This window comes from Centroberyx gerrardi, chromosome 10 (genome assembly GCF_048128805.1).
Source record: "Centroberyx gerrardi isolate f3 chromosome 10, fCenGer3.hap1.cur.20231027, whole genome shotgun sequence".
NCBI lineage: Eukaryota > Metazoa > Chordata > Actinopteri > Beryciformes > Berycidae > Centroberyx > Centroberyx gerrardi.
Genome location: NC_136006.1, coordinates 29,145,600 through 29,171,357, shown reverse-complemented (window position 1 = coordinate 29,171,357; position 25,758 = coordinate 29,145,600). Strand labels below are relative to the sequence as shown.

Here is a 25,758-nt window from a genome sequence, read left to right as displayed (position 1 = left end):
TGTTTAATTGTATAGTCAGTGAAAATATTTGCATACATTTTCCCTGGCTATACAATGAAACATTTGCTTGAAGTTATTGCTGCTCTGAAAGATTTGTTGAAAATCATTTCCATTATACTGGTGATGCCAGAGAGAATGATTCATTCCCAGCTTTCAGAAGTTCCCTTTCCTTTTAAGAACAGAGATTTCCTTTTGAATCAGGCTGGAGTAAACAGATTCATAAGCTGTCACTTAACATGGCAGCAGCCAAGAAACCTTCACTGCTTTCAGAGAAATCTAATTTAGAGACAGACATACTTGAAACTTTTCCAGTGAGAGTTTCTGCCGAGTCGGGCTCATACCATTTATTGATGAACAGAAGTACAGACACACTCAAAGCACTAAGACGGACAACCGGTGGCTCTGCACACGCCGAATACCGAAGGCCTTTCACGGCTCGACAGATACGAGCGGTAAAGCCTCCTGAACCCGAGCGGCACTTTTCACTTATTAATACATTTATATATGTCATTTTCAAAAACTTGGAAATAGTGCTTGTTTGACTCGGAATGCCTTTTATTTGCTTTTAGTTGGATTTACCTCATGGGGATGAATAAAACATTTGAGCATCAAAATAATGCAGATCCATGAATATTTCACCAGCTCAGAAAACATTCACAGGAAACATTCGTAAAAAGAGTGAATTCTTACCATTTCAATCCGGTTGTCCCTTGATGCGGGAGGAAAAAGAAGAAGAAGAAGAAGAAGTGTGCTACTGCTGAGACTAACCGGCCTCCTTCTGCTTCTGGAAGAAAAGCTCTGTCTCTGAAAGCCTTCCACTCCCGTATACTCTATATTTACATTATACCATACAAAAAAACCAACAAAAAAACGGTGTACTTTGCACAGAAAAGATTCCGAAGTTCTAAACAAAGTTTGGGACCGAGGTCAATAATTCGAAGAGAGCACTGCCAGGAGTATTCTCCATTAACACAAAAGCCTGCACTTGCTTTCAGAGTGAATTACAGAGAGAATTATCAAGTAGATGGAGCTGCATAATAATGGTTCGAGATGAAAGTGTGAGCGTCTAGCTTGATAGTTAGCCTATAATGGGACTGGGCATGCAGTAAGTGTGTGTGTGTGTGTGTGTGTGTGTGTGTGTGGTAAATAATGATATCGCTGTGTATATTTTGCAGTTATTTGCAGCGAGTTAATCACACCTGCCTGTGCAGCGGTTATTAAAGCAACTGGAGCATTTGTTCTTCTTAGACCCATCGCTATGTGAGCGAAAATGTCTCCCATGCATTTTGAATGTTTTCTTTTTAAATCCCAGAATATAAGGAGTATAACGGAGCGTCCCAAGTCTTCATATTTACCAGTGGGTATTGATAGGAACAACAGGGGCTGGAGAAATAAAAATGAGATTTTTAGCTAGGGGGCTTATTTTCAGCGGCAATAAAATTAATGACAGATAAAAATAAAAAAAAACTCAGCTTTTTCCATTTTGTTTAGCCCTGCTGAAAGAAACAAAATAATACCAACTTATTGCTGTTTCTCTTCTCAGTGAAGGTCGCTAGCCCTTAACTGGTATTTACTTTCGATGTGCTTTAATCTTATTTCTCTACAAAGGCATTTTCAAACGCGGCGATACAGTGTTAAACGACTTAATTCCGCTAATAAGTTCCTAGCCTTGACCCGAATCGCAACACAACAAACATCCTCAGAAACATGCACCTCGGGCTCCGTCGTATTATCTTCGCCAAGAGCGACCAATCCCAGCAAGGTCAAAGCGGCGGGTCAAATCTAATCATCATTCCACACATACATCAGGAACACGAACCTTGTAATTCCTCCGAGCTGCAGTTTGAAGTCTTTTATTGATTAGCGATGAAGTTAAAGTGAGTCATTCCTTCAGGCAAACTGAGGACGCAGGAAATTCTATGTGTGGTGTTATGCTTTTGCTTGTGACTAACCATGAAGTGGAGCACGTGCAACCAATCCAGTGCAAACAATCTCCATCTTAACAAGTCATTCAGTCTAATATTGAGTCCTAAAATCCTCATTTTCTTCAAATCTGCTACTGGGGTGAGATCAGTTCACTTGTTTCTGATGCAAATCAACTTGTATCAAGAATTTTCTAGAATCAAGAGTCATTTTCTTCATAGTAGTGCAGTGATCTGCCTTATTCTAAGATACTGATTCGAGAAAATCCCCGAAATGAGTGAAGCTGCATTGGAAAAAAGTGAAATTATCTCAAGAAAATTAGGATTTTAGGACTGAATAATAGACTAAATGACTTATTAAGATGGAGATTCTTTGCAGTGAACTACTCATGAGGAATCGCTTGATACTCCAATGCACCCTGAACGCATCGGGGACTGTGGATTATTTGCTTGTGCTTTTCCGGGCCTCTCTGTTTGTGTCTTCTCTCCTCATCTCTGGCTCATGCTACCAAGGCTGTTGTGCATTCATCCTGAACCCCACCATTAGACCATTCATGCAATACATTGAAGCAATAAAGCGCTGCGCGGACCGAGCGGTGTGAGGTAAGATCACATGAAGACATCCATGCTTACACTTGACATCGCAGCATCCCTCCGAAGTCATTGTGTTTCTTCCTTGTAAACATTTGGTTTCATTCGACCTGGGACACCAACTGGTGTTTGGGAAGCAAGTTTCTGCATTCTTTCACATTCTGCTTGAGTTGGGGATCGTTTCCCTTTGTCTGATTTACATTTCTTTGCAAGAGTGCTGTTTCCATGGATTTCTTATTAGGCCTGCTTTCTCAGATCCTCGCTGTCACGGGAGGCAGTGTAGTCACGGCAAATATAACTACATGACACAAAAGCTTGATACCATACCGTATTTTTTTGCTTTAGATCATTCATCTGGCTGGCTTGTAATGCTATATATGGTGTGGCACATCCAGTCTTAAACTACAACACAGAGAGAAACAGACACCAAGTGCCTATCATCTGCAGATGCTTCTGATGTTTCACTGGCAAATTGATGTCAGATCAGTCACACTGAGTTCAAATGGGGAAAAGGCAAAGTAGGAGCAGAAGCTCATTTGCTGAGAGGCATTCTTTCTATTGTTCACCAACAGCATCCTCCAGCTTTCATCCTCCAATTCAAAAATCCACATTAAAAAAAACACATTAATTGGAAGACTCGTGTCCAATGGAAACAGCGGCGGCGGCTCACACGCTCTCAGATGAAGTACTCCTTCTTGCTCTCGTCTACGGCGTCCCGTAGGGCGGGGTCGCTGCGGAGCGCCGCGTCCGCTGTTTCGGCAAACTCCGTGCCCTTGGCCTCGTTGGTGTGGTAGGTCCCCTTGTGCCTGTACATGTAGCGGATCACGACGACCGCCAGACAGATAAGCACCAGGACAACGGCAGTGATGACAGCTGCAAATGAAGACAAATGAAGGTGTTAGCGTGAGGGCCCGGGCCTAGGATGACATTTTACAATTCAAAAGTCTGAAGGCATTTCACATTGAAGCTATGCTCCATTACGCGTGACATACACATCTATAGAATGTTCCATATATCAACAGCAACTACAATATAATGTACTTACATTCCTATGAAATTATGGAGAATGTTGTACTTGGTGAAGTTGTTATTTTTTCCTAATCTATGATTTGAGGCATTCTGCTTTGGCTCCAAATCGCAACTTTTAAAGCTATTTTTCAACTCAAAATTCTTCATCGGTTTATTGTAGAAGGAAAATGTTCTCCACTGGCAGATGAAGCGCAAAGTGTTTGTGTAAATACATTTTTAAGGACTGTTGGGAGACACAGAGAATGTTCTGGACCATAAAAAAAAGCATCAGCGGTCTTGCCTGTTGGTTGGCTAACTTCAGAATGGCTTTAAAAGGCTTTGTTCCAATACATTTAGCAGACAGCGCTGGTCCTCTCTAAGAAAGAGACGTCTATGCTGCCTTCAGTTTTTATTGAACCAAGGCTGATGTCTGCCTCTAGCATCAAGTCATTTTCTGTAGCAAAACACAAATGAGGCTTGCAGAGAGAAAACCAGTGGGAATGTTTCGAATGGCCCAGACATGACTAGGAATGTATTTGAAGTCACCTCCTAGAATGGCATCAAAGTAGCCGTCGTCCATCTCATAATCTGCTGCAGCGGGGGGAAAAAAAAAGAAAATTATCAGAAGAAGGACAACACATGAAAAGATTCCTGCCATAAATCTACAAATCTAGATTCATTTCCCCCAGACTTTGACTTTGTTATTTTAACAAATGTGAATTTTTCACCAGCGTTTGTTTTTTACAGACAGCCGTCTCCCTGGTGTGCGGGGAGAGCTTCTTTGTCTCCGTCACCGGGGGACAAAATGCTCATTACGGAAAGTGATTAAAGGTAATCATGAATTATTGCGCAGGCAACATCTGCCCGCCTTGACTTGACTTTCTCTGAAGGACGGTCGGCCGCCTTTTTCCGCTTTTTGTAAAATGCATTGCGAGATCTAAAACCGGGGGGCTTCGTCCCATAACGTGTATAGGCAGGCGTTGTTAATGGGGAACCCGATGTGTGCAATTAAAAGACGGGCTCATTAATGCCTAATCACCCGCAAACATCTAGGTGTTCGCCCACTCATTAAATTCTCATCGCGCTGCATTGTTTACGATGCGGACATGTTCCGTGCAATTAAAGCAGAATTACAGGACTTGGTCATTTGGGATAGAGATGGAAGTGGAGGGGGGGGCAAAAAATGAAACTTCAATGATTGTGGGTGCAGGTTACGGGAACCGGAGTGAGTGAATGAGCGATGCGATGGGACGGCGGTGCGGAATATCGCCGTGGGTGGGGGGTCTTTCAATAACACGGACCAAATTAAGAGTTTAATTTCAACCGTGCTTCGACGGAGCAAACAAGCACCGCTTTGCCGCCGCTGATGAGCGCTTGTCTGCATCCGGGGGGACGCCGCGCTCACTCAGGGACGCTTACTCCGCGCCGTTTCGCGAAGCGCTGGAACTTCATTAGCGCTTTCTGCTCCGAACGTGATTAGCTGTTTTCGATGCACGTGCGCAGACCTTCGCCTCTCACAGTGATGTGGCCGCATCCGGCGAGGATTCATCACACCGTCAACAGGCGAGAGGGGATGGATCTATTTTATCTTCGTTAAATAGATACTCTGGCAAAATAATACCTTTTAGTGTGTCGTATTCGCTCCATTTATCAGATGGTGGGGGGAAGAAAAAATGACTGAAATGTCCTTAGCAGGGAGAAAATACCTCAGCACAATTTCCTGAGCGTGTGCAGTTGAGATGAGCATTAGAATGCATCGCACGACGCAGAATACAAAATCCCTCTTGGAGGTAATGAAAAACAGGGGAACAAAAATAACTTACCGACAGGGGCTGCTGTGGTTGTTTCACTGATACCTGTTGATATATAGGATACAAGGATTAGTCACCCAGAGGAAAGAGAGAGAAATCATAGTACTTCAAGATAAAACATACTGTACTGTAGCTAAGCAACTAGGCGTATAGTGGCTGGGTGGGTGGGTGGGGATGATTCAGGAGGCCCCAAAAAGGCTTGATGAAAAGGCCTTTTCTGATGGTTCTGTGGTTTTGTACTGTTACATCTTATCAGAGCGCTCCAAATTCCCAGCAGCATCATTTAAATCATAACTTAAAAAGCTTGCCTTGATAATTGCTCGCTGTAAGTAATAATTTAATGCTTATAATGCTGAATAATCGTGTAATCGCAAATATGCAAAGCCACCTAATAAATTCATGTTTCTCCACACAAGACACAGAATTGATACTAGGAAACTAATCTGGATGATCCTGGCGAAGACCATTAGGTTGACATGCGTTGGTCATTTTTAATTGTCTTGCAGCCCATGTAATAAGGGCTTTTTATCTTTTTTTTCTCCGCTTGAGCTCGACTGCCTTGGTTTTCTTTTTGGATCACATTTGCTGTTTAGCATGCATTTTTTTTCCAGCAAGTGAAGGATTCAAAGTTTTCTAGTATCAGTTTGATTCAACCTGTCCCTCCAAAGAACACCTGTGTATTCATATCAGACAATTATGCAATTATCTGTCCTTGTAAGACACATAATTGCTTTGCTAATGGTCAACGACTGCATGTGCAATTTCAAACAGACAGTGAAAAACCTCACAGTAACCCCTGAAAAAAATAAATAAAAAGAAGCTTTGCTCCAGGCTAGATTGATAATCATAGATGATGCAGGTCAATAGTTTAAGCTGCTGCTTCTGAGCTGGTAATATAACAGAGGAAGTGTTCCGGAAGTCTTTGTAATCCAGGCGAGAGGAGATTTCTGTGGTCTTTTCCTAATCAGGGCAGGAGTGAACGTCAGAAGCAGGCAGAGAGCACAAATCCCAAATAAATTTGCCAAGCAAACACGGGGGGCCTGTCTTGCCTGGAGGTGTCTCCTCATTAGCCTCGTTAGCACGATCCCGCTCGCCACTACAGCGTGGAGAGGGGACATCTGCTTTGGCTCTGCTGGGGACGAATAAGCCACTTCTAAGGGCAGATTCCTCTTCCCGTCGGTGAACCCAGAGGGACCGGCGGGCAGGCGGCGCAAAGGGCCTAGGAGGGGTTACAGTGGGCTATCGCATGCCACGGAGAATTAAGAGCGACATCACGGACTCTCCCCCTCTTTGGCTTTCGCACATTTTGCCGAGACATCGGCAGAATAGCTTGCCCCGGGAGCGCGATACACCGCTTTCATCGCATTCCCAGAAGTGGCGTTAATCTCGCCCAAAGCCGGCTCTGAAGCAGGGCTGGTAAGTGTCTCCCGGTAGGAAGGCTGTAGAAACTGGAAGCCAAATTAATTCCACCCTGTAGCACTGTGGCTGACACTGTGCTGATATGATATTCTCAGGAAATAAATATATGCAGAAGCCTGGCTGCAATTTAACTCTTGTGATTGTGTGACTAAATACGGTCCAAAATAGGGGGGAGGGGGGAGGCATCCCACAGAAAATAAATAACACACATTACATGCGAGATTGGCTGCCGTCTTGCTTCCCGGCCTATCGCGCCACGCGGACAATCTAAACAAGAATGTTATCGCTTTGTGCAGATAGAGTTTGAGTTCTCGGGGAGTTTTTCCAGTGTTGCGGTGCTGCAGTTGGCCAGTCAATTTCTGGGCCCTCTCAGGACAGACTGGCATGAGTTGTGCATTTAATGGTGTTGTGATAAGTCTGGAGAGTTGAATGCGGCAGCTAGCAGCCATGACAAAAATACCCCTGAACTTGGCAGCTGGTGCTTCAGGCCGACCATTCTGTCAAAGCACAATGATGTCTGCCATCAATAGCCATCAGGTTGCTATCAGTCCATACTTGGTGTAAACGTTTGTTATTCTCTTTAATAGTATAGGCTAGTGGGGTCCTAAAGTTGTTGGCCCCATGCTGAATCAATTTAATGGGAAATGGCCGAGTGGGGTTTGGGATTGAGGGCATAATGTACTCAATGGAGAGGGGACGAGCAAACAGCTTTAGTGAATTGGCCACTTTTGCAATTCCAAGTGCCAGACACAGAGCAGAACTTTTGCTTGGCAATGGTTTACGAAAATGGGAATATAAATACTATCTTCAAAGCAGTTTTTCAAATCCCCAGTATTCCGCAAGCACACTATTCAAATGATGGTTTGTGAATTTTAAAACTTCTCTTTATCTGTGGGGGGTGAGCAGCGCTTTCATTTCCCACCTGTCGTCGTCTGGTGACTGTGCCAGAGTTCCCATTTCCATCAACATGCGGCTCATCTGTGTGCCGTCTCGCATGTCTAACTGAGGGTGAAAATATCCACTAAATGCCTGGCTAACTCATCCCCTCCAACCACCACCACCATCACTGTCCACCCTTTCTCCCTTTGCTCTCTCTTTCCATCTCACCCTCTCGCTGGCTGTCTCTCTCTCTCTCTCTCTTCTCTCTCCCACCATCTCTCTGTCGCTTTCTCTGCTCTTCTTTTTGGTTCCCTACACAGACATGGATGCTTGTCTTCTATTATTTAACACACCAACAGTCACTCATGCAGCTGCCTGAGTAAGAGGGAAAAAAATGAAAACACCAAGTGGCATTTAAAATGAAATGCACACTGCTACACTGCTGGAGTTGTGGCAGGTGTGTGCTGGAGAGGTTCACTATGTTCAAATTGGATAATACTGCAGTTGCCAGTATATAGAGAGCTAATCCTGAACTGTATACCGTTTGTTGAAAAGTCCTATCTGTGTTTATATGACCTAAGTGCTTAAATAATAACCATTTTACAGGCCAAGCAATCAGAGTAGTTAGCCAATGGACTCAAGATGCCGCTGTTGAGTATTGACTTTGCTTTACACCTCGAGTTCCACCCAAGGAGGTTTTATATTACCGGTCCCACTGTGGCACTGCTGTTTTCCCAGTAGCAACACTTGATGAGATGCCATGTGGCAGAAAGCGTCTGGTCAGATTCCAATTCTGACACGATGCCTCAACAGTGCCATCTTGAGTGTGTGAGGCTGATCTAATTAGTAAAAGATGTGTTCCAGCAGTGGTGATAATTCCAGTAAAGTATAGGGAGACCATGTCGACGTCATTTACGTCAACCGTAGGGTTGACTTTACCCTATTTCAGTGTAAGGGAGGTTACTTTATAGAATCTAATCTAATCTATCTAAAAAGCATATGGCTTTGATTTTGAAATATGTTGTAGTAAGCATCAACACATCTCACTCAATTATTATTTACATGAATGACAAAGTTACCGAACTACACTACTTTTAGCCTAGCCACACTAGTTGTTGTTCCATCTCCTGCAAAAGGATCAAGCTACGGTAGCTAGCTACGAAGCTACAGCGTCACAGCCTACTATGACAAAATGTAGTTACTATCAGGAGCCTGAACTCATACTAGCAAAGTCCCATATTGCATCTCAAGAAGTGAAAACCTAGCCATGACAACCTACTCCCTACTCAGGAGGATCAGCCCCGCTAGCAACAGTTGGTACATTCTACGTTGTAGTTCTCCAATGTTGCAAACAAAGTCTTTTCTGTAAGTTTCTACACGCAAAAATAACAGAAATGTGCAAATCGTCTAAAAGCTTATACTACGTAGCGTGCCAAGAGGTGAATCTAACACCATTCAGTGCTTTTTTTAGTTGCAGGAGACAGACTACTTTGCAGTCAATGGAAAATCGTGTTAGCCACTTATCCGCTAGTCAACCATGGGCTTTGGCCTACGTTTCCGCTTCAGCTCCCTATGGCTAACCCTGCTTTACTGGTCACTATGCTAACTCTTGCATGGTACAGAGTGGCTGATCTTTCTTGCTTTCTCTTGTTTTTTAATCAATGTATGCATATAACTTTGGAGAACTTTTTAGACAGTAACTTACATGTGCGTTGGTAACTTGTATAAAAGCCATAATACCCTTGAGGGTATTCTATAATGTTATTGTGGCTACTGCCGATGGTACTCATCTGTACCTGTTACATACTGCATCACCATTATACCCATAATTATAGTAAAGAACGCCCTCTTGAGTGTTATTGCTATAATAAACAATGAACTTTCTTTACAGTATAAAGCTACTGTGAATGTAGAGAGCATTAAGAGAGTAAATGTAAACTATTTTCAGCTGCCCAGTTTCATCCTTGGTGGGGTGTTTTAATAGAGTGCCTCTTATCTGCCTTTTTTCATTCCCTCAATATCTCTGCTTCTGCTCTATTTGACTTTATGACTTAAAAAAAAAACAAAAAAAACTTTGATTTATTATTCATAAGCATGTGTCTCTCTGCACCCTGCAGGTACTAAAAAAATCACTTTGACTCCATCATTCATCTTCCTTGTCATTTCACATTGGGACCAAAACATATTTTTTATGGATGCCTCACAATAAAGGCACTGCAAGAGTAAGGCCATTAATAAAAGTCATTTTTAAATGGACTATTCAATAAGGGGGCATTCCATGGTCCACCCAAGAAGAAAACACATTTAACTGAACCTCTGTGCAGTGCAGCTTTGTACTGTTTTATTTAAAGAACTGCTAAGCTTGGTTTCCTGAGACCCTGTAACATTAAAAGATAGGGCAGGCTGTCAGCACAGCATAAGGCTTAAAGGTGCAATAAGGCCGAGTTCGCACCAGCATGGTTGGTGCAGTTTACTCGAACTCTGCAGCATTTGCTCCTTTAGTTTGGTTCGTTTGCACAGGAGACAACAAACCAAATCTGATAGCCAGCAGTTCCTTGTGCTTGGATAGCGTTAACTGGTATGAACACTAGAGAAGGTCAATTATAGCAAAGAGCACATTCAAGTCCATCATGCTTAGTTAAAGTTACAGGGACTGGAATCAGATTTGTTTTGAGCATGGTGATATATTACCTTTTCACTAGACGTTGCTGTGGGATCTCTGCTCTAATTAGGTTGCTTACTCGTCTCAAGTTTGTTATTTGTGTCAATTACAGGCTACCGCTCGATAGAAGTCATGGGTTACTTACGGCCCCTTTAAAAACTGAATTTTGTCAGTATACAGCAATATTGTTTATGACAATTAAATTGGACCACATATCAATAAAAATGTCTGCTTCCTATGAGCAGACCAGGGCATCCTTGCCTCAAGCAAATATTCCTCACACACGCGCTGACCTCAAAATCACCTTACGAGGAGGAGAGACAGAGGAAAGGGCTGAGTGGCTGAGGGAGGTATTTCTCCAGCTCAGGGAGTCATACAGACAGCGCCGAGTTCATTAGCTAAATACTGATCCCTAATGGATTCATTACATGCATTCCCCATATTAGTAATTTCTGCAATCTATGCAGTGTTGCGCTCAAGGATAGGCAGGAGTGAAGCATTAAGAATCAGTAAGCAAACGAGTCTTCGGAGAACCCTTTTGCCATACATGTTGCATGAGGGTACAGTGGGCTCGCTGCCAAAGCTGCAGTGATGTTGACGTTACATCAGCAGTGATGCAGGTTGATCATCATCTCTGCAGAGGTTAATGAAACTAAATGATTGCCTGAGGGATGCTGAATGGCTTCAGATTTTAATAAAGTCCTCTTTCTCCTTCTCTCTCTCTCCCCCCCCCCCCCCTCTCTCTGTCTCTCTCACACTTTCTTGCAATCTGGAAATGGCCTGCCAGGCATAACTAATCAACCCATTTTAATGAGCTACACTCTTCTGCTATTTCAGACACTGATGATCAGGAAGGGCAATATTGTAATCTCCTCAACAGCATTATATACTTTGATGGAATGCAAGAGATTCCTGTCAAAGTCATAATGCTAGCTAGGGCAATTTGGCAGTATGATAACATTTCTGTGAATAAAAATAATGAACTTTGAAAAATAATGAATAATGACCCCTGTGCAAAGCATACAGCAGACATTCCTTCCATGGTTATTTAGCTCAGCTGGCTGAGCAAAACACTTGCCACTGAATACTGGCAAGCCAATTATTTTCAGTTGTTTGAGCATCCATTGACTTCTGCTTAACATCTGGTTAAGATATCAAATGTTGTCTTTCTAAATTAAATCATTATCAATTAAGTGTTTTGTTTATTTTATCTCAAACTGAATGCACAGTGGTTGAAAATGTACTACATTCATCAGAAAATTGAGTTTTAGAACATGGCAGTAACAGTGGCAGTAACATATGCCAACAAATATGTCATGTTTCATGTCATGTCATGTCATGCTGAATCCAACAGAAGGTGTCCTGGTGCCCTTGCATAAACCTACATTAAAGCCCTATATTTCAACCCATTACTGGACTTAGAGATTGGATTCAAAACTTGGCAGACAGATTCTTTGTTACATTGCAAAGGCTTTACCAACCTACTGGTATTTTCGGTTTTTGTAATATCAGACTGCATCAAGCTGGTGAAAAGTGGGCTGTATTTCTTCTCACTCATGGCATGATTGTATGAAAGATGCTATCAGAAAATTGGTCCTTAAGGGAGCACTTCTAGGCACCAGAGATTGTTTGTTAAATGTTTCCCCCTTTTTGTGTGGAAAGTTAGATAAATGTTATGTGTGTTGGAGCAAGTTAACAAGGTGGAACGTCGGCCTGTGTGCCATGTTCATCCCTGATGCCCCTTACCCCTCTATGATTACTTTCTGCTCTTTGCCATAACAACAACCAGTGCAATACCTAACACTGTTATGTTACTGTTAGGTACAAGTTCACAGACATCATCAACATGTTTCAACAGATGGCTTTGTTTACATGTACAAGTAACCAGGGGCCTGTCTCACAAAGCAAATTTAGTGGGTTAGTGAGTTAGTGAGCTAACTTTGGTCTTAACCCTGTTTTCTGTCTCACAACAGTGACTCATCACCATGTTGACTTAGGCTGCATACCTCTGTTCTGGCTATCACCAATCAGCTCTCTGAAAAATGGCATCACCACTCCCAGAGGATCCTGTGACCTGTTTTAAATTACTTTTATAGCAACAATCCCATCTCCAAAACCCGATATGAACAAAAACATTGCATTCAAATGAATGAAACGAGTAATAAAAAGAACTGTACAGGGGGATGCTATTGAATGAACAGATAGTAAGAAGGGCTCTTCACAAGGCAACAGTGTTTAGAGACGGCAGAGCCCCTTTCCATGATGAATTATTATATCAGAGATATATTAAATGTTTGTAGTGTTTCCAGGCCATCTGCCCAATCTGGCTATCGCCTAAAAGAGAGCTTCTATTAAATAGTGCTCTTTGCTAGTGTTCATCAGGAGCCAAAATCAAGTCAGTCAGTCTATCAGTCAGTCCAAGTTAGGTAGCTATGGCTGACGATGTTGAGCTTGCTTCGTGAGACAGGGCGCTGGTTTTGGGTCGACACGCATAACTGGGTTAGAATAACCTGGTAAAATCACTCTGATTATGAGAAACATGGTGAAGATGCCTGGCTTACTCTCATATTAAACATGTTACTGTGGAAAGGAAACATCTCACTGCTTTCACTTTTTGGTTTTCACCGTCTGCCCAAACAGCACAGCATTAGGGGTGCATTTAGATGTCAACAAAAAACACTGCACAGATTACTATTGGGATCAGCATTTCTTTTAGAAATAGGCTATTATTCACAGTCTAACAGGGAGGGAGAACATTCTGTTAACTGGAACCAGAGAGACTCAATCACAAAGGTTCATGTAAACAGCTTAACCTGAGTAAGACCTTAACCAGAGTATGGACAATAGTACAACAGTATTGTCTGGCATGTAAACACAGCCAGGGGCAATTCTTCACGGAAATCCTTTCTGGACTTAGGGTAGAACTGAAGGGTTGAGGAGAAACAGTCTAGGGGGGAAATGTTTACCCAGGTAGGCAAAGTGGAGGGCTGAGGGTGGGGGGGGGTAGAAATGAGCGATGCATGCAAGGGGATTGAGAGCAGCCCCAACTTGGCAGTCCCTCTTGTTTATCCACAAGTGGGCCATCAGTACTGCACCATTACGCCGCCTCTCAAATATTTGGCAGTCCACACCTTTTTCACTTATCTACCTCTCCCCCCACATTCTTCCTAAGCTTTGTAGCATATCTGACTTTGTTCAGCTGTTGGCTCTCTATCCGACTCCAACTGCCTCGCATGCGCTCCCTCGGCTCCCTCTGCGAGCTCTGTCACAAAATTAAAGCACCTCCAGTTCGAGGCGGCGTTATCATCGGACTGTTGCGGAATACACTGGGAGTCGGCAGGGGGAAAGCGCGGAGATTAGCGCATGATAAATCTGATCATTTAAGATGCCGCCATTAGGAAGACTCATGGTGCCTTGCGATGTCTCCGTTCTGATTAACACAAAACGAATTCTCTTTCTTCCAGACGTGTAGCTTCACTTATTCAGCAGTCCCAGAGGCTGTCAGGGCAATGAATTAGGCCGCCCCCCAATTCCCACAGCAACATTTGTTAAGGAGAAACCTCCCAGCCTGCCGTGTGACCTTAAATTTTGACAGTGCAACAAGAGGAAGTTGTTGAGAGAAAGAGCGATAGAACATCGTCACACTCCGGTTGAGATTTGAAGTCTCACATTTCTGGAATTTGATTTACACACATTTTCACACATTTGCCATATACAACACCTTTCTACAGTGATGGGGATATTTTGCTTGTTTTTCAGAAAAAAGAGAGAGGTGTCAGAAGTTAATTTTTTTTCCTGTGTCTATGAACTGGGAGTGGAATGAATGAGATACATTGTGTAGGATGATTTAGGCAGATATTTTACTTTAAAGAAAAATGAATGTGGATGATAATGCTGGTGCTCAGGATGGATGGCCAGCAGACAAAATACGAAAGATGTATCTGCCAAGTCAAGATGTACATTAAAAATGCAAGTGAGAAATAATATTCAGTATTTCATATCATATCATATAATTTCAATGGGATAGATTATGAAGTACTGAGAGAATTGTGGTGACATCTGGGAAATTGGATATGACCTCACAGGTCAGTGGGCCACACACTCAGTGAACTGAGAAGAATATTATGTTTCAGGAGCACAGACTGAAAAATCATATTGGAAAACAGACCTGGAAGGGTTGGTTTGGGATTCTGCTGGTCTGAATTGTGATAACTAAATGGCCCAAGGCAGTTTAGACAAACGCTGATATTTCCATTTATAGGATAAACTAACAATCATAGCTAAAATCATGCACTCGTGCTCATTCAGCATATACAGTACAGAAGCTGCAATGGGCAACTTTGCACTTTGGCGGCCCCAAGTGGCAACTGTTTGAATCTTTGAAAGTTGAAGGACTTCATTACCCGGAAATCTGTAAACTAAATGTCTTTTACTTAGTGTCTGGTGGACAGTGTTGGGCGGTAATGCGTTAATAGTAATATATTACTTTTTCCCCAGTAACAAGTAGAGTTCAGCATTCTCCTCCCCCTCATTACAGATCCCATACTATCCACCTTATCTCCACCTATGGTGCTAGAAAGGTGGTTAACAGCCAATCCAGATACTAAAGCAGTCTGTTGAACTGATAAGTCAAAGTGCAAGAGTTCTAGAACGCGTCTGGTGCACAAGGTGGAATTCTTTCTACAAAGCAGTTTCTTGAATCACAGAGATCCCCATTAGCGAGCTGAATGGCTTGCGCGTCAAACTGGGAATTAAGTGCTTCACCGACAGGGAGTACCAATTCCTAAAGGAGTATTGTGTTGCCATGAAGCCTCTCATTGAAGCACAAGGTGAGGATCACTGTTTCTATGGCACTGTTTCTATTTCTATGGCTCTTCCACTGACCCTTGAAGCATTGATTTCAAAGACACTTGCCCTGAAAGACGGCCTTTCTAAGATGACAGCTGGCCTCCCTGATGCCATTGCACAGGTAGGTCAGTGACAGTATGATATAGCCCGTACCCTGATTTATTTTCAATATAATTTGCATAGTCCGTTTTTACAGCCAATTAGGATAACCGTGGCCTTGGGAGCCATGCCTCTTGCATAATTCACTTAGGACCTGTACCCTATTATTGGCCCAATCTTTTCTGCTGCAACAAATGATATATTTAACTAACTAATCTAATTTAATTTAATATTTTAGGCAGTCAAACCCTGATGTTGCTGAAGTTTAAACTGAGGTTTTTAAGAGAGAAGGTGAGGAGAGAGCACTAAAGCACTGTTGATGGCCAAATGTCGCGCACTGCCCCCCAGGGAAGACAAGACCACCTCTCTACCTGTGCCCACAGTCTTTACCAGCAGTGAGAAGGACTTTTTTACATTTGAATCAGAGTCTGAGAACACCTACTGAGCAGACAGTGGACAGAAGGAGCAATGGACTATCTGAGGGCAGGATTTGGGGATGGAGATCCTCGACCAGTTCCCAAGGATAAAAAACATACATAAAATGCAACACCCCGATCCCACCCAACGTGCCAGTGGAGCAACTATTCAGCTTAGGAAGCTTGGTGCTTACTCCGGGAAGGTACAGGCTGTCGGATAAAAGGTTTGAGAGGCTTTTCTTAATGAGATATAATCTCTGTTTCAGTTCAATGGAATAGGATAGTCCTGTGGTGAAGCAATATGAAATTGGCTGTAAGAGCTTGTAAGCCTACTGTCTAACCATTGTAGCAGTTAAGATAGAATTTCTTTATTGTCTTATGGTTTCATGAAACTGAAAAACTAAAACTCATATTGGCACTTTTTTGAAGATGATATTTTGTGTCCTGACAAAACAAATCTGATTCCAGTTCCTGTAACTTTACCTAAGCCTGATGGACTTACTCTTAATTGACCTTTTCTGGTGTTCATAGCAGTTAGAAACACATGAAGAAATAGCTGAATATGAGCATCAGTCCAGACTGTGGTTTGCCCTCGCTTCATTTTGTTATCTAGGCTATCCAAGTGTGAGGAACTGCTGGCAATCAGATGTCAACATCCATCTCCTTCTACCCATAAACCCTTGCATGTTGGGGTTGTTTCCTGTAGTTGGTTTGAAATTACGTTCTCACTCTTAACGAACCGTACTTCAGTTCTCTTGTTAGAGGACTGAGACTCACATTTTCAGGTGTATCGATGGGAGTTTTTACATAAAATACACCAAAATCTTGCCTATAGTGCGCCTTTAAATGGGGTGCCAATACACACTAAGCCTCATGAAACAAGATTTAGAGGTCGGATCTAATCCAAGTATTGTTTGGTGGCGGCTTGCTGAGACTTTGAGTCGTAAGTGGAAGGCCATAATTAGTCATTTTCAAAGACCCTGCATGCAAGAAACAAGAAAAACATATTCTGTCAAGGTTTCTGTCTTTGTATTTCCACTTGTGTATTTTATTTTTAAATGTTGTACGATTTCTAAAATAAAAACATTTGATCACAAAAAAAAGAAAAACACATGTGTGAATAACGCCGTCTAACAAAACCTCAAAGGAATTAATTGAGTACCATTCAATTACAGCACCTACGGCACCCTTGAACACGTTGAAAAGGAAAAGCCATGAGTCACATTAATCATGTTATGAAATCAGAGAAAGGCAAAATAATTTGAGGCAAAAGCATATGTGAATCAGGGAGATTGTGTAGAAATTGTTTTAATTGCGGGGTGAATAATATATTCGGTTCAAGAGGTCTTATAAGCAATAATGAGACTTTTTACCTTCTGTGTTCACAGAGAGACAAAGGCTAGAGGTATCATAGAGATGGATCTCAGGAAAACATGATAATAAAGGAGGTTATTTAGGACGGTTGCAGACCACACCGCTGTGTAATCCTGACATTATCCTGACTTTATTTTAGTTTTTAGTTTTAGATTTTGTTCCCCGTTCTCTGAGTTCATATGTGTGTACTGTGAATTGTTAGTTAACGAAAGCTGAACAATGGTATCAGTGTTGTGGCGACTTCCTCTCTAGGGCAGGACATCCTCAAGGGAATACTGTCAGACTCGGTAAAACTCTGGTCCCGCTTCACAATTCACATTGTGTTTGGATGACCCTGCAGCTCAGCAGAAGATGAGGGCACACACACACACACACACACACACACATATCCATGCACGACGCATGTCTGAATATATGCACACAGATGCCCAAGTACAAAAGCATGCAAACACTATACACACGAATGCTTGCACACACGCACGCACACACAGATACCCAGACACACATTTGTCCTGGAAAGAGGTTTTCAGCTCTCATCCTTTTTTCCTGGCTGCCTTGTGTCCAGCTGCATCTGGCTGGGACTTTGGAAATGGAGGTTCTCCGCTCCATATCTCTCCCAACCACACGTCTGCAACACTGGAGGACAGGACTTTCTCAGCATCGTTCGCCGTTGTTTCTCCCCCACATACTGTAAAAGTTCAGTGAGCCAGCGGCTGACCGAGGCCATGGGAAAGCGTAGAGCCAGAGCCAGCTTGTTAATAGCTATGAAATCTTATGACAGGATCAGACGACTGGCTCCAGGCGTGGCCGGGGCTGACTGGGGACAGATGGTGCAGCGGGGTCTCGTGCTCCCTGCTGCCTCGCCGCCCATGGGGATGAGCGAAAAAAAAAAAAGCCTTGTTCTCTGTTGTTCTAACTACAGTGGACAGACCACAGAGAGACTACTGAATTAGGAAGAGGATGCAAACAAGCTGAGCCTTATAGAGCATGGCAGATTTCAGTGGGCGGGAGGGAATGTTGTTGCTTCGTTTGAACAAAACCCTGAGAGGTTTGTCTGAACTGTGTTCAAAAATTTGCCGAGAGAAGTATTCCGCAATATGCAACTTTTCCACATTAAAATAGGGATAAATAAAAAAAGGTGTATTCTACATTAGCAGCCTGTGTCTCTCTGTTTCCCTGTGTGTTCATATCTAAATCTCCTTTGCCTCAAATTGGCTTTTCAAAGATGTTGGGATGTTTTTGTGGGTGTGTCGTATGGGCGTGGCCAGCAGTGAGCTGGGTGTGGCTATCAAAGTGAGACTAGTGAGCAAGGAAGTCATAACGACAACAACAATGGAGGAAAGCAGTAAGAAAAGAAAGAACAGCAAAGCGAAATGCTCAAAAACATGGTGAACATCAGCGTTGCTTTTTTAGTTGCAGATTGTTCACCTTCTGCTTCTTCAGCGCCTGTGGAGGCTTTACAGATGTTCCCTCAGCCTCAGGCTAGATGACATCATCAAGATGACTGGCAAGTGTTGGGGCGGGAACTTGGCCAACTGAGTGGGAGGAGGGCGGGACGAACAATACACTTTGTCCTTTTTTCAAGGAGAAAAGTTGCAGATTGTAGCTTTAAGTCTCTTGGAAGCTTTCAAGGATTGATGGTTAGTTTGGTCTGCTCTTGTCACATAATGTGTCTGTTATCAATGTGTAATCATCATTTCTATGGTTTACTGGTGCATTTGTATATGATTTTATGGTATGTTTACTGGGGGAGTGTTACCCCAAGAGAATTGGAGAACTTGCTGGACACGTGCAGTCCAGCATCCCCCCACCGATGGGCTGTCGCTGCCTGCATGGCTCTGCATGAGGGATAAGGAGATGGGAGTGTCTGGTGGGGTTACTGTACAACTGCCCTCTTATCTCCGCCGCAGCACTGGAGGATGAAGTGGGGAGGAGGCTCTGGGGGCTCTAAGATAAACAGACACCAAACGCCATTCTCTGCCTTTGTGCTTTCCCCCTCCCCACTGATTTCCAAATACATCTTCACCGCAGCTCCACTTTTCCTTCCCCACCCCTCCCCCCCATCTCCCGGTAGGAGAAAGTACCTCCAAAGCCCGCAGCTCTAAAACTCAACACATCCTGTTCCAAGTAAGCTGGGAATAGGTGGTTTCCTATTCCAGCTGGGGTTTTTTTCTCTCTCTCTCTCTCTCCCTCTCTGACTCACTCTTCTCTGCTGCCACTTTTTTACTTATCGATTTTTCTCCATCTCATTCCCGTCCACTCGAAGCGCGCGTCTGCTGTACTTTCTCCGCCTCACACCCACTGTTTCATTCTGTCACTCTGCGTTTCTCTGCCTCTGACTGAGTCTCCCTCCTCCAGCCGGCGAACTCCCCATCGCTCTGTCATCTCGTGACCTCTCTCGCTCTCTCCGTTTCTCCCCTCTCCCTCCCTCCCTCCCTCCCTCCCGCTCTTTCTGCCTCTACCTTCCGGGGACTTTCTCGCAAAAAAACTGACAGAGAGAGAGAGAGAGAGGTTGAGAGAGAAAGAGAGAGCGAGAGGAGAATTTGAAAATCTCCACGCTGTGTCTGTGCCTCCCCACCTCTCGCTAAGGAGTCTCCCCCTGGTTCGTCAGCTCTGGCAGCCCTTAGACAAGCCAAGGTCAGCTCCACTGTCATCTCATCTCAGCTCCATCTGACACACGCTTTCATGCTAAAAATGGAGAATCTCCTCCGTTGTTTCCGGTCCTGCATGACGCCGCGTCTGAGTTGCCGAATTCTTGTTCGTCTGAGGCAATGAAAAGCCGCCGTATGACAGAGAGCAGACATGCCTGAGTTCAAACAGAACAAGGCGGTCGGGACAACGGCAACATCCTGCAACGACACCTAAGCCCTCTCGGTCCCGCAGGTCCCAGACAGCTTTCTTGTTCTTGTTTAATAAGCGTCATGAGCGGCTGGAAGGACGGATCGACACATGGAACAACACACACACACCCACACATGCACCGGCGGACATGACAAATACAATATCCGTCTGTGTGCATGAGCCAGGAAGCCCACGAACTGGCTGAAAAACACATTGTTATATTTCACTATTGTCACATTTGAACTATTGTGCTATTATCTGGTAATCAGCTGCAAAAAAAACAGACCTGCAAGAAATTCAACGTGTTCAAAATGAGGCTGGCAGGCTTCTGCTTCTACTACATATTCAACTTTCATGGTCGACTGTTGAAAACAAAATTGATTTATGGCTGCTTTTGTTTATTAGAAATATAGTCATCAACACAACATCAGACTGTTTTTCTCAGAGATGAATAAATATCTCTATATACTATATATAGTATAATATATATATACTACTACACATAAGCACCAAGCACCTTGTATTGCCCAGACCAAGAACTAATCTGCTCAAATCAACAGTTGTATATCGAGCCATTTCACTATGGAATTGTCAATAGCCATTTTTTTTTTTTTTACATATTTACTTATATTTTTTTAACTTGTTAGAAGACATTTGATTGTGAGTTAAGGTCAAATGCTTAATTTTAATTCTATTTGTTTCATACTGTTGTATCTATGCATATGTATTTCACTCACACTTTTGTTTTGTTTGTTTGTCCTTAGACTTTTGATAATATTTGATGATATAACAATGAATCATTGTTTACTGTACAAATGTGACTTATCTCATTAATATTTCTACTTGTCTTTCAATGCTGTAGCCCATATCAAAGTGGTCCTAATTTTACATTTTATTGCATCCTGGTTTTAAACTTTGTGCATATGGTTTGGATGTATATTGTGTTTTAATGGGACCCAAGAAAGAATAGCTGACAACTTTGTGCACCGCTAATGGGGATCCTTATTAATAAACTAAACTAGAAAAGTTTAGTTCATAACCAGTTCATAGTAGCATGCAAGTGTCTGACCACAATCTTCATGTGTTCACAGCTGTGGATTAGGAAAGGCAATAGATCTATTGAATGAAGAATCTGGTGAATGACTCGTAGTTGATTTAAGTGAGTTTCAGTATAACATAACACTGACTTGAGTTAACTGGTGGAGTCTTTCTGGAACATACGGTCTGGAATTCACAGGATTAAAAATATGCATAACTGTATAAAAAAAAAAAAAAAAAAAAAATCCTGCACGCCAGCCTCTCAAGCTGTTCGCTGATAATTTGAAGATATTATTATCTCGTCATGGATAAATGAGAAAACCTGAGACTTGAAAGTACGCAGTCAGTGATGATGTTGCGTTGTATTAACACTCTGCCTAATTCCACTGAAGATGTGGGAAGATGTTTTTAATGACGATCACCAGGAGTGTTTTTATGACAGAGATATACTGGCGGTCCACAGGAAGACTTCACATTTAGAGCCTGGTCTTTCAGAGAAGGAGCTGTGCCTGCAGGCATGGTGGCAGGTAATTGTCAATTAAAGTCAAAATCAGATTTCCAACTAGCACTTTGGGGACATTAGCAGTCAAGTGCAATAGCTAATTTAATGCTTGCTTAAAGCATAAAACTCTGACCATTTTCGACCCGGACCCTTTTTTCCCCCCACCATACATCATGATGGATTCTCACCAAAATCTCATCAGTTGTTTCACTATAGGTTTTTTTTTTTTTTTTGTACTTTTTTTTTTTTTATTAAAAGGTTCAGAGGTATAATATAATTTACATTCAGTCAAAGTACAGTAGGCTGCAAATTTAAAGGTAAAAGTATCATATAAAAAAATCTATAAAATAACAAAAATACACACATTTTTTATAATAGTTTTTGTTTTAATGACTTTTCTGGTTTGGCTCTCTTGAATGGAGGTATAGTGAATATTAAGTTCAATCAGAAACACTTAGATATTATATAGACATCTACATTTTACTTTCACTATTTATTTTGCACTACTTTACAGGGCAGTGTAGCCGCAATTGGCCGGCAAAGACGAAACAAGGAAGTGTTCAAGTAATGACCAAGGTAGGATTATAACTGTAGGAGAAAGGCATGATGTCAGATCATTTTAATTTATATGTCTTTACCAACATGTCTCATTATATGTTGAAGACATGCAATGAGGCTTTTGGGGTTGATTTTCAGTATTCTTTGACTGTATTATACTCTTGAACACAATAAAAGTTGGAAAGTTGGAAAGTTGGAAAATTATCAGTACAAACACTGTTAAACTGAATTCTTACCTTCATATTCTTCTCTCCTGTCCCTGCCTGGTGTTCTCTCTCTCTCTCTTTCTCTCTCTCTCCATCTCTCCCTGATGCCTGTATTGACAACCACCATACGATACACTGACATCCTTTTCTTTCACTTGGCATGGATTGCCAGAGGAATAAGTTGTCTAAACCAATGACATGCTCCATTTGATAATATTACAGCTTACCTGGTCACTTCTCTCCCTGCCTGAGGTGCTCTCTCTCTCTCTCTCTCTCTCTCTCTGATGGCTGTATTGACAACCACTATGTGACATTCTGACAACTTGTTTTGGTTTAATTTTGTTCTTGCGCTTGGTATGAATTACCGAAGGAGATGTATGTTGCAAAGAAAAGCTCAAATCACAGGGAGACGCTGCATGAGATAACATTGCAGTTCACAGTCTGAATTCGTACCTGTCAACTCTTCTCTCCTCTGCCTGCCTGGCTTGAGCTGTCTCTCTGGCTCTTTCTCTCTCTCCCTGATACCTGTATTGACAACCACTAAGTGATACTTTTTCGTGTTCTGGTTTTGTACTTGGAAAGAATCGCCAGAGGGGAAACTGGTATAAAACAATGCTCAAATACCGCAGTCTTAATTCTCACCTCTCCTCTCTCTCTCTCTCTCTCTCTTTCCATTTCTCTTGTCCGGCTAGCAGGAGATTCAGTCAGAAAATAAATAGTTGTAGCTTACCGTGTGCGCTGTGGTCACACAGGCAGGATTTGAGACTAGCAAGCTCTCTTGTACAATTATCTATGCTCCTCTCGTTTCACAAGTAAATAATGGCCGACATGAAAAAACAGTTAAAAGTCAAGGGCAATGTCACCATTCAAAGTACAGCAAACACTGTGACAACTTCATTGAACTTGCTTAGCAAACTGACTTTTGGATAGGATAGGTTAGGATAGGGTCCACACATAAATATCACATACAATTACAACCGGTAAAAAATAAAGAGAAATACAAAAGAAAGAAAAATTGAATAATAACAAACTACAAAATAATAATCATAATACTACTACTAATAATAATAATAAATAATAGGATAATAATAGGACAATAAAAAGTTACTTTCAACACTTCAATGTACTATACCAAGTATACTATACTAATTATATAATAGTTTAAATTTAAAACCTTTTTTATTGCATACCTTAGTGATTTCAGGTTTCATTACTCTATATATAACTGTACGTTTCATTCCTTTCTGTATATGACTATTGAATTTGCGCTAACTAGCAAGACTATAGCAATTCTTATTTTTGTAACGTTAGTAGCTTTAACTTGATCAGCTAGACAAGGTTATCTCTTACAAATCACTGAATCACTGTGTTTGATTTGATGCTAGTGCCTTAGTATTGGGATGGGAAGACTTAAGTAGCTCTATAGAGAAGCAATTGACGAGTTTTTGGTCAGAATCGATAGTTATGATGGAAAAATATGGGAAAATAGGGTCCTAGTCAAAAAATGGCCGGAGTTATGCTTTAATCATTGCTTTCGCATAGATTGGAGACTTCAGGGTTCATATTTATCAGAAAGTGACAGCTTGAGTCATACCAAGTTTCTCGATACACCATAAGCTCAGAATGATTTGAAAGCACTTCATTTTAAAATAACTCCCCCACGCTTTTACAGCCGCTGCATATGATTGAATCATTCTCCGACAGCCTCGTTCTGCCGCATATCCAAAAAGTATGAATGGGCTTTGACATTTTATGAAAAAGACAACAGACCTATGTGCCCGTGAAGAAAGCACTGGTAATCCTTTAAACCTCGTGTGCTTCACAAGAGCCAGTAATTTGCCTCGTAGTGGGGGAGAAATATAATTCTTGTCCTTTTCCTCTGCCTTGAAATGGAGTTTAAAATAACAGAAGAAGAGAACAGAATAAGAACAGAATGTGTACACAATTTAAAAGGAACATGACTGACTCCAGCTGTGTAATGTAATGGCTGTCATTATGTTATTACCTTCAAATGCACGGTAGCGTAGCTCATACAATACAGAGCACACTGAATCTTGCCCTATACTGCGTTGAAGACATACTGTATATACTTTTCCTCTGTATTTTGTCCATACAATTCTACATGGCCTTCCAGCAAGATGTCTTGTTTCGCAGCTGGCAGTAAAATGCCAGCCCTGTGCACATTTAATTGTGCTCCCTTCAAGTTCTGTGAAATTCCCAGTCGTCTTTATACAAATAAAGGCGCTCCACCTTGGGGGAGGCAGCCATACAGGGCAGGGAATCAACAACAGCTCTCTTGTCATTGTCTGGCTTCTCAATGACTGCCATTCAAAACAGAGGCATGAGCGGAGACAGCAAACGCAGACAGGACAATGCGAGCACCTGGAGTGGCAAGTGAAAGATGGCGACTGCTTGTTTTTCATTTCGCTGTAAGACTCCTGACCTAGTAAAGTTCAAGCACTCAGCGTGAAACACTTCTTTTCGCCAGCCTTATGCTCAAAACATCTCCGGCGCCATCGAACTTTTTCTCTCTCTCTCTCTCTCACGGCCAAACAAGGTCGGCTGTCATGTGCGTCGGCAATGTGTGTCCCCAGAGCTGCGGTGAAAGTCAGTCTGCTGTTGTACTTCCCAGTCCCACTACACACCAGTCTGCACACTATTTTCCAAACTCTATCCCCCAGTGCAGATGGAGTAGACAGTCACATTGGAGTCAGCGTTTCTGAATGTCAAACCCATTATAGCTTTTTTTCATATTAGGAGAAAGGGAAAACTTGAAACTACAGGTAGGAGCGTGCTGTACATACTGGGTGGATGGTGGTTCCACTGAGCGGTATTTCAGGTGACATAACGCACCCTGTGGTGGCTATTGGAGGTCCACAGCTCTTTGGCAACAGTTGGTTGCTTTTCTGAATGTACGACTTGGCCGTCACAACAGGACTGAATAGACGTGCTCAATTTCTGTGATGTTTTGGGAACTGATCATTTTGCTGCTGATAAATCGGATCAATTTTGTGTTTAGATGTCAGCTTGTTAGTACCTGGTTAGCTAACTATCCCTGTCTTGTTGTAAACGTCTGATTAGCACACAAGCTAACGTAGAAACTAGTGTTAGCAGTGGCTATAGTCACGTGTTAACATTAACATCGGCTGCTCTGCGTAATTAGCAACTTGCTCTCACACAGATACGTGACATGAACACGACTTGTTACTGTAACACCAAATTACATGGAGGCACATTCAGTGTGTCCAGCACAAAATGGTTACGTGTAGGATGCAGGACTATAAACAAGAAGTGTCACATTGAAGTAACGCAGTGGAAAGTAAGGGTGTTGTGGTCGGGGTGGTGGATGGGCGTATGCATTTGCCTTCAGTGCCGGTGACGGTGGCTCAGTTCCCAACTTGTACAAAGGAAATTTGTACCGTGAGTCAAATTTTTATTTTTATTTTCTACGTTTTTCTATTTAACCATGACCAAAACCTTTCCCTAACCGTAAACAAGTTGTTTTACTTGCCTAAACATACCCTTAACCCAAACCTTAACCAAAGTTGTTTTACTTGCCTAAATTTAACCGTTAGCCAACCATT

At 42.3% G+C, this 25,758-nt stretch overlaps 1 protein-coding gene across 2 annotated transcripts in view; it reads right to left on the bottom strand.

Annotated features, from left to right (window-relative positions):
• Positions 1 to 329: 329 nt before the first annotated feature.
• The window catches only part of LOC139924569 (glycophorin-C), a 28,550-nt gene continuing 3,121 nt past the window's right edge, over positions 330 to 25,758 (bottom strand). The window contains exons 3-5 of one of the 2 annotated variants that reach the window (XM_071915640.2): positions 5,345 to 5,377; positions 4,068 to 4,112; positions 330 to 3,386 (exon numbers count right to left, since the gene is read on the bottom strand). In XM_071915640.2, the coding sequence (XP_071771741.1) occupies positions 3,190 to 3,386; positions 4,068 to 4,112; positions 5,345 to 5,377 (275 nt within the window). In that variant the 3' untranslated portion in view covers positions 330 to 3,189. The remainder of the gene's footprint in view (positions 3,387 to 4,067; positions 4,113 to 5,344; positions 5,378 to 25,758) is intronic. The other variant, XM_071915648.2, reaches the window with a different exon arrangement.